This window comes from Chiloscyllium punctatum, chromosome 8 (genome assembly GCF_047496795.1).
Source record: "Chiloscyllium punctatum isolate Juve2018m chromosome 8, sChiPun1.3, whole genome shotgun sequence".
Taxonomy (NCBI): Eukaryota; Metazoa; Chordata; class Chondrichthyes; order Orectolobiformes; family Hemiscylliidae; genus Chiloscyllium; species Chiloscyllium punctatum.
The window spans coordinates 84,131,408-84,140,763 of NC_092746.1; the positions used below are offsets into that span (position 1 = coordinate 84,131,408).

Genomic DNA, 9,356 nt, shown 5'->3' on the forward strand with positions numbered 1-9,356 from the left:
CCCAGGCTGGTCTTTTATTAGTCATGCTATCGCATTGCTCAGGTTGAGCAGTGCAAATGTCTCACAGCACCTGAGAATAAGCAAATTGTGAATGCATCTTGATAGTTTATCCTTTATTCATCCAGTTAGAAGAATTGGTACACATAAACATAAGGCAGACCACTTATCTTTTGGTAAACCTTGATCAAATTTCCCCATTATTGATGTTTCTCCAAATTATGCGGATATGTCTTTTTGAAATTATCTGGGTAGCTAACAGGGTTTAAACTGGGAACCAATTTTGGAGCCTCCTCTGTACCCTTGTCAATCTCTCAATATGCCCGTCATGTGAGGGAACAAAATGAGAACACTGTATTCTAACAAGGCTTTAACATAGACCTTACACAATGACAAAATCGCATGCTTTGTTTGAGAGTGAATTTAGTCTCTGCGAATACAACAATTTACATTTATATTGCATATTTAATGAAATAGAACGCCTGAAGCTGCTTAGTTGGAGCATAATTTGTCAAAAGTTAACATTAGCCAAGAAAATGACATTAGAACAAGTTAATAAAAACTTGGTCAGATATCTAGGTTTTGAGGAATATCTTAAAAATGAGAGACAGGTGGAGAAGCACTAACATTTTGGGAGGGAATTCTGATTGTATTCCTCACTTTTTTCTATTACACTTAGCACTTTGGTGTGACCATGGTGTGATTTGCCTATATTGCATGCAAAACAAAATATTTCACTGTACCTTGGTACACATGACAATATAAATCAAATCCAAAATAAAAATCAGTGGCTGAAATCATGGCAGCTAACGATGGGGCAAAGGAAGTGGTGTGTACCCAATAGGTTAAAGTTTGAGGAACTTAACTTTTTCAAAAGAGGTTTTGACGAGGTTACAGAAGTAGATAGGGTCAAGTCCATAGTGGAATTTGAACAGAAAGATGTAAATTCTAAAATTGAGACACATTGGACCTGAATACAACAGGAGAATTGCATGAATAGGAATTGGAATGAGTTAAGAAACAGGTAGTGAAGTTTTGGATGCGCTTCAGTTTATTTGATGTGGAAGCTGAGAATCTGGCTGAGAAAACATTGGAATGGTTGACTCTGGACATAACAAAAAACATAGGTGAAGATTCCAGCTTCAGATGGGTAGCCGTGAGGCAGAGGCAGATTGTGGAGGCATTTTTCTGGCTCTCTATCTCAATCTCTATCTTTCACTTCCTCTTCTTACTTGTCCTGTCATCCTCAAAATTTCGCCCTTTATCACACCCGCTGTGTCACTTTCTCCACATTTTCCTCTCTCTCTCTCGCTCTCACTTTCTTCTCCCTCTCCTCTCTTTTAAATTCCATCTCCCTCTTTCTCTTCCTTTCATTCTATTTATCTTCTATTTCCAATCTTTATATTTTTATTTCTGTTTCCCCTCTTTACCTTATTCTTCCTCACTCTGTATTTTCTTGCTATTCTTTCTTACACTATCTGTTCACACTCTCTTGTTTTATCATCTTCTCTCATTTTATTTCTTTCTATCTGTTCTGTTATCTAACCTTGGTTGTTTCTTTTGATTTTGATCTCTCATTGTCATTTTCTCTCTCACTTCCTCACTATGTCTCCATTGTAATAGTTCATCTTGTCTCTTAATCTCAATGTTTCACTTCTTGAGCTTTAGATGTCTTTCAATATCTCACGACCCATCTCTACCTATATTCATCAGTATCCCTCCATAATCCTTTTGTTTTCCCTCCTCCTTCTATCTTTATCTTTGTTTGACAGTTTACAGTGCTGACAGAGTGCTGCACTATTGGAGGTTCTGTGGTTTCTTCTGGTTCAGAATTTAAACTGAACCTCCATCTATCATCTCATGTGGATTTTAAAATATCTCTTGATATTAGCAAGAAGGATAGGCAAATTAATTCTCATTGTTATTTTGCAACCAATATCAGAAAAAGAGATTATCAGGTCATTATTACATGGTACTTTTGAGAGCTTGCTGTACACAAATTGACTGCTACATTTTTAACATGACAGTAATGACTACACTCCAAAAGCACTCCAAAAACACCTGCATGGGTGTAGTCTCCTAGACTCTGGTATGTCTATGGTCATGACAGGTTACTTACGTACACACGAACATGTGACTTCGGAGCCATGTGTGTCCTTGAATCCAATCCACCATTTAATAAAATCATGCTGGATTGACTGTAACCTCTATTCCACATTTCCACCTAACCCAATTTCCTTCCATCATGTTGTTTCCCAGGAATATATCCATCACTGCCTTTGGGTAGCACGGTGATTAGCACTGCTGCCTCACACTGCCAGGGACCAGGGTTTGATTCCTGCTTTGGGTGACTATGTGTGTGGAGTTTGCACATTCTCCCCATGTCTGTGTGGGTTTCCTCCCACAATCCAACGATGTACAGGTCAGGTGAATTGGCCATGCTAAATTGCATGTAGTGTTCGGTGCATTAGTCAGAGGGAAATGGGTCTGGGTGAGTTACCTTTTGGAGGATAGGAGTGGACTTGTTGGCTGATCGATCTGTTACCACACTGTTGGGAATCTAATCATATTATCTCCTTCCACGTTTTGATGAAGAATTCAAAATTCTCACAGCCCTCTGTGAAAAACACATTCTCCTCATCTCTGTCTTAAATGGATGACCCTTTATTTTTAAACAGTGGTCCCTATTTTTCAATAATCCTACAAGGGGAATCATCCTTTTTATGTCCACCTTCTCAAGATCCTTCAGAAGCTTAAATGTTTCAATCAAGTCACCTCTTACTTCTCTAAACTCCAGCAAAAATGGGCCTAGGCTGTCCAAGCCTTACTCATAAGACATCACATCCATTCCGAGTATTAGTCCAGAGAACCTCCTATGAACTACTTCAAATACATTTATATTTTTCATTAAATATGAAGACCGATACAATATACAGTGCTTCACGTATGGTCTCCCTCTTTAACTGAAACACAAACCCCCTATTTTTTAATTCAATTCCCCTCACGTAAACAATAAACATTCAAACAGTCTATTTGCTTTCTTAGTTATTTGATGTACCTGCTACAAGACTTTTACAATTCAAGTCACTCAGATCTCTCTGCATTCTAGAGTTCTGCAGTTCCTCACCATTTCAATGCTTGCTTTTCACCCTTCCTGCCAAATGGACAGTTTCTTTGTTGGGCATAATGCAACACTTTCTTTTCACCATTAATTTGCCTCCTTTCTCCTTTCAATTCTCCCATTCACTCTTATCCCTTTAGCTCTGTCTGATTACTGATTTCTCCCTTCTCCTCTATCTGTATATTGCTTCCTCTATTTCCTTATAACTCTTCCTGGTTTTCTCTTTCCATATTTATATTTTTATTTCTCTCATTCCTCTTTGTCTCTTTCATTCTCTCTGTCCCTCACTCCCTCTTTCCCTCTCCCCATCTAACTTTCCCTCCTGTCTATCCCCGGTCCTATAACTCTTCACCTTCTTCTTTCTATCTCTGTTATTCTGTCTCCGTATCTTAGGAATCTTTCTTTCTCCCCAGTTCTTTAAATCCATCACCATATCTCTCCTCCTTTATTTCCCTCTTTCTCTGTCAGTTCCACTATTTTCTCCTTTTACATCCTCACTATCTTTTTTTCTGCCATATCTCTTCCTCACTCCTTTTTTTTTGTATTTCCCTTGATCTCTGCCCTGTATCTTTTTTCTTTTCTCTATGTATCCCTCTCCATCTCTCCCTATTATTTTCTCTCTGTCTCAATCCATTTCAATGTTCTAACTTTCTCTAAAATTATTTTTTATAATTTCTACTTCAATTTTTTTCTGTACTTTCCAGCTATTTCCCCACCCATCTATACTTATTGTTTATATTCCTTTGCATCCCTTCCCTTTCTCCATTTTTCTCTTTCACTATCTCACTCACTATCTCCAATTATTTCTCCATTTCCTTTTGTTGCACTCTCACTCCCTGTATCACTATCATTCCCTCAACTGCTGTCTTCTCACTTCCACAATCACTCCCTCTCTAAGTCCCCCATTATGAATTTTCCTCTCTATTTTGCACATTCCCTCTTCCTTTGTTTGCCTTTCTGCTCCCCCCTTTCTATCTCTCTCTTCTGCAATTTACCTGTATTTCGCTCACCTCACCAGCTTCCCACAGTCATTCTCTTTTTTTGTCTCATCCTGTCATTAGATTAGATTAGATTAGATCTAATTAGATTTCCACACTGTTTCCTTATAGTGTGGAAACAGGCCCTTCAGCCCAACAAGTCCACACTGGCTCTCTGAAGAGTAACCCACCCAGTGTAATTTCCCTCTGACTAATGCACCTAACACTATGGGCAATTTAGAATGACCAATTCACCTGACCTGCACATCTTGGGTCTGTGGGAGGAAACCAGAGCACCTGGAGCAAACCCATAGGGAGAATGTACAAACTCCACACAGACAGTCGCCTGAGGCTGGGATCGAACCTGGAACCCTGGTGCTGTGAGGCAGCAGTGCAAACCACTGAGCCACCATGCCGCTCTCTCATTCTCTCTTACTAACAGCCTCTCCCTATATCCCATCCTGTCACTCTCTCCCTCTATCTCTCTTTTCCACTCTTTCCTCTTCTTTCTGCCATCCTGTCTTTCTCTCTCTCCTCTACTCCCTCTGTCACTCTATGCCCCTGTCTCTATCTGTCCCATTCTATATCTTCATCTATTTTCTGTTCTGATCGCTCCCTCTATCTCCCTCTGTCTTTCCTTCCAACTCCTAATCTCTGTATCATTCTATTTCATAGAGTCAAACAGATCTACAGGACAGAAAAAGGCCATTTGGCCCATTCTGTCTGCCAGTCAAAAGCAAGTGCCCAACCCACTTCCAGCACGTGGTCCATAGTTTTATATGTTTTGGCATTACTTATTAATGTTATGATGGTTTCTGCTTCTACCATCTTTTCAGGCAGTGAGTTCCAGGTTCCCACCATCCTCTGTTGGAAAAATACTCTTCCCACACTCTCTGGCGCTGTTGCTCTTTTATCACTCACTATCTCTCTCTCCCTCTCTACTTCCTTCCTCACCCTCTGTCTATGTCTCTCCCCTCCCTATCTTTCCTGTTTTCACCCCTTCCATATAATCCTTCTCTCACCTCTTCTATATTACTTTTCAATAGCTCCCTCTTTCCCACATTCTCTGCCTCTACCACTCCTTTTATTTCTCCCTCTGCTTCTCTCTCCTGTCTATCTCCCTTCCTCTCTCATTCACTGTATCTCCTTCTTTATCTCCCTCTATCTGTCTTTTCTTCATTTCTTCCTCCTCTCCTTCACTGTCCTAATTTCTACATCTCTCTATCTCCCTCTCATCATCTATCTCCTTATCTACCTCTCTCACTATCCCTTTATCTCTCTCCCTTTGCCACTCACTGACTCTCTTTTGCAACTCCCTCTCCCCCGCCACACCCTGTCTCTCTTCCTATTTCCAACCTTCTCCCCCTTTCTCTTTCCATCCTCTCCCTCCCTTCCCTGTCTCTCCCACACACCGTCTCTATCTCTCCCTGTTCACTCTTCCTCCCATCTCCGTCCTTTCCCCTATCGCTCTACGTTGTTCTCCTCTCTCTTCCAGTCCCTTTCTCTCCTCTCTTCCCTGCCTCTCCCTGTCACCTACTTCCTCTGTCCCTCTCTATTCCCACGCCCACCCTCTCTCTCCCCTGTTTCTCCCTCTTCTCATTCTCTGTCCCCTTTCTAACTCTCTCTCTCCCTTCTATTTTTTTTTCGTGCGTCTCTCCCTCCTGTTCTCTCTCCATTTCTCTCCATCCTGTTCTCTCTATCTCCTTCTCTCTTATTCTCTCTCTCCCTCTTGTTCTCTCTATCTCACCCTTTCTCCCAGTCTCCCTCCCCCCCCCCCCCCCCCTGCCTTCAGCCTGCTCTCTTATTGGTTGTCCTAGCGGCCCGGCGGCACGCGCCGCTCAGTGTCCTATAAGAGGCCTCGCGTGCCGCCCTGGCGGGTCACTCACGAGCGCCAGCGGCTCCCCGCTCCGGTTACCGGGCAACACCATGGAGACCATGCTCGAGCAGCTCACCGGCCTCGACACCTTCGTGGCTGCCACCTACTTCGACGATGAAGATTTGTTCGCGGAGCAGCCGTCCCGGGATCACCTGGACACGGACGGGTTCCTGGAGCACGACGTGGACTTTCTGAGCAGCCAGATGAGCGAGTATTACAAGGAGAGCCGGGGCGCTGCTGATCCTGAGCACTGTGACTCGGGCATCCTCTCCTTCACATCGTCCTCGTCACCCTTTTCCTTCGACTGCACCGATAGCACTTCTGAGGTGTCCCCCCAGCTCAAAGGGATCGAGGGCGCTGTGAAAAGGCGCAGGAGAATCCGCTCAGAAGTTGAAATGCAGCACCTTCGCCAGGCTGCAAACGTCCGGGAGCGCAGACGCATGCAGTCTATTAACGATGCATTTGAAGGTCTCCGAACTCACATACCAACGCTACCTTATGAGAAACGACTTTCAAAAGTTGATACCCTCCGATTAGCAATAGGTTACATTAACTTCTTAACAGAACTTGTTCAATCTGATATGCCCTTAAGGAATCCAAATAGCGATTCTGCAATTCAACCTAAAAAAGTCATTATCTGTCATAGAGGTGCAAGTAAGTGCATCAGATGTATTGTGATATAGTTTATTTGTAATTCCCTTCTAACTTTAAGCTTGCTACCTTAGTTCCTGCACTTCTTTATATAAGTGCACTTCTAATGTTTTTCACATTGTTCTTTAGACTAAAATAATGCTGTCAATAAATGCAAAGTTGTATAAAAGTACATTTTTGGATGTTTACTTTCTTATGTATGGCACATTTACATATCTTGATATCTCTTCTAGGATCGCCATCTCCAAATGATCCGGACTATGGGCTGCCTCCTCTAGCAGGGCATTCCTTGTCGTGGACTGATGAGAAACAGCTTAAAGAACAAAACATCATCAGGACAGCAAAAGTTTGGACTCCCGAAGACCCCAGAAAATCTAATAGCAAATCATGTGTAAACAACATTGAGAACGAACCACCTTTTGACTTTGTCTCATAAAAATGGAAATATTGTGGTTCGCAATTCAGGGATTTATATAATCATGTTTATTTAATGAAAGTTAATATATGATCAAACTTAATTGTTGATATCAGATCAAGAATGTAATGGTGTGTAAACCGAGAAACGTTAATTTATATATTTATTATTTTAAATAGTTATATGTAAATATTATGGAATGCTTAATTTATCAAAAATGTCCTAATCAATTTTCTAATGTTAATTTTTTTCAACAACGTTTAATCTAACAGTACATTATTACCTAAGGTTTTCTAGCGAATATTTTTCTATATATACCAATTAATTTATTGTAATATATATCTTATTCCTCTTTGATGGAAAATAAATTCAAGATTACAATATACACTTTTTTATTGTTATTTACGAAACTGTGCAACCACATCGATTCAACTCATGAATTGATTCAATGTACACTCTAAAAATATATAGTCTTTATTGCACCTGTCTGCAATAATGTTAAACTCATTAACTGAGGCATCAAGCGTTGCTATAATCTCAATGTTTTAGAATGATGTAAATGGTCATTTGCACGTTATGGACATTGTGTGCTTCTGACCAGAAGCGCGTTCACACAAACAACTAAGAAGCAAAAAAAAGTCTAAAATTGAACTAAGTTCAAAAAGTTCAAGCAATCAGTGACCTATTTCTATTATTTGATAGAAGTTACGGATCATTCTTATTTTACATGTATTCTCACAGCCAAAAGGAACCATTCATAAAGACGTACACATTAACAATATCGAGAACAGAATGTACATAACTGCACAGATTCGATTTATTTTGACTCAATGCAGAAAACAGTGAATAAAGGTGTGCAACATGATTTTCATGACATACTGAGAGTTCACTGTGAATCAAACTACAGAAACAGGTGAAGTAAATATGGAAGCGGTACACATTGCACCTTACTGAAATTGTATAAATCAAGTAATTCTAGTTGGGAAACAATACTAATATCATTACTTGTAAAACAATTGTAAATCAGGGTATTAAGGCATCACGAGAGCACTTTAAGAGGATATCAATATAAGATAAGATTTGTGGGTGCAAAATGTAGTTGTTTAGAGGATATGCATTAACATTATTTTTGCACCACATAATTTATTTTTGTTTTAAAAATGCATAGAAAGAAATCTTAGAAGAATTTTGTAAATTCATATAATTCGCCCATACGTCACGTCACATTTTATTATCCATTCTTGGTCTATTTTCTGTGTGTCAAATTCTGTAGGTTTAAACGTACCTAAACTCTTTTGTACACACCTTACAAACAAGTGTCCCATTACCTCTAAAGCTTTGTGCAATTCTAAACGAAGAAAGCGTGGTGATTTTTTTGTTTTATTATTCCACTGTGCTACACGACCAGTCACTCATTTTGCGTGTGTTTAAATGCGAATAAAGTCCTAAGAGAACCATGACAAAACCCCGTTCCCATTTGCTTGCAATCTTGCCTGGTGCTGTACTCTGCAGGTGTTTGAGAAGGAAAATTTCCCGTGGCACTCAGCCTGTGTCCCAGCTTCTCCCGCGGCTCTGACGTCAGCAAGCAGCAGCTCAGGGGTTAAAGTGATAGCAGGAGCCCAGGCAGATGCCCTGTTTAGACCTGCACATGCACATTGCCAATGCAATGATCCCCATAGATTTGGGAAACGGTGTGCCAAAGCGGATGGGAACCGTGACTGTAAGCAAATGTATAATTATTCTTATTTATTGAACATATTCGAACCGCAATTGTTATAGATTTCATATTTGAACTGTCAAACAGCTTTGGACACTTAACCTGGATATGTGAATTTTAGATATATTGACTTCAATTTCCTCACTTAACATATCTTTTGTAATAAACAATAAAACATGCATTAATATAAATAATCTGTGTAGTAATTAAAATGTAACTAGAATTATTTGTGATACTATTAATAATAAAACAGATCAACTAAAAATATTAAACATCTTCTAAACGATCTAATTGAACATATTTCTTCATCAACAAATACTCTGAAATCTGATGCCAACTAAATTCAACATTTGAAAGTACTAATTAGATTTCTGTTTCTTTTAGACATTGTAAATTTACAACTGATTTGTCATTGCGATAATGCACTTTTTAAAGCTTTACACCCCTTGTTTAGGTGGCACCTTTTCCTTTGCTTTCCTATGTTTGTATGAAAACAATGCTCCAAAGCATCCTTTAGTATTGTGTAGATCAAGCGGAAGACTAGGTCCTCACATATAAAACACTAGGGTCTCTATCTTGTCACTCTCGTGTCTTGCTTTAGC

The 9,356-nt window shown here is 39.9% G+C and overlaps 1 protein-coding gene across 1 annotated transcript; it reads left to right on the forward strand.

The window, feature by feature from the left end:
- The first annotated feature begins 6,009 nt into the window (after window positions 1-6,009).
- Window positions 6,010-7,125, forward strand: ptf1a (pancreas associated transcription factor 1a). The gene is made up of 2 exons (XM_072574967.1): window positions 6,010-6,625; window positions 6,856-7,125. The coding sequence occupies exons 1-2, from the start codon at window positions 6,022-6,024 to the stop codon at window positions 7,056-7,058; spliced, it is 807 nt and encodes a 268-aa protein (XP_072431068.1). The 5' UTR covers window positions 6,010-6,021; the 3' UTR covers window positions 7,059-7,125.
- The last annotated feature ends 2,231 nt before the right edge of the window (window positions 7,126-9,356 follow it).

Excerpts from the sequence above, each read along its gene's own strand:
- ptf1a (XM_072574967.1), top strand. The coding sequence starts at position 6,022 with ATGGAGACCATGCTCGAGCAGCTCACCGGCCTCGACACCTTCGTGGCT. Across the intron at positions 6,626-6,855 it reads TATCTGTCATAGAGGTGCAA|GATCGCCATCTCCAAATGAT; the intron begins GTAAGTGCATCA and ends TATCTCTTCTAG.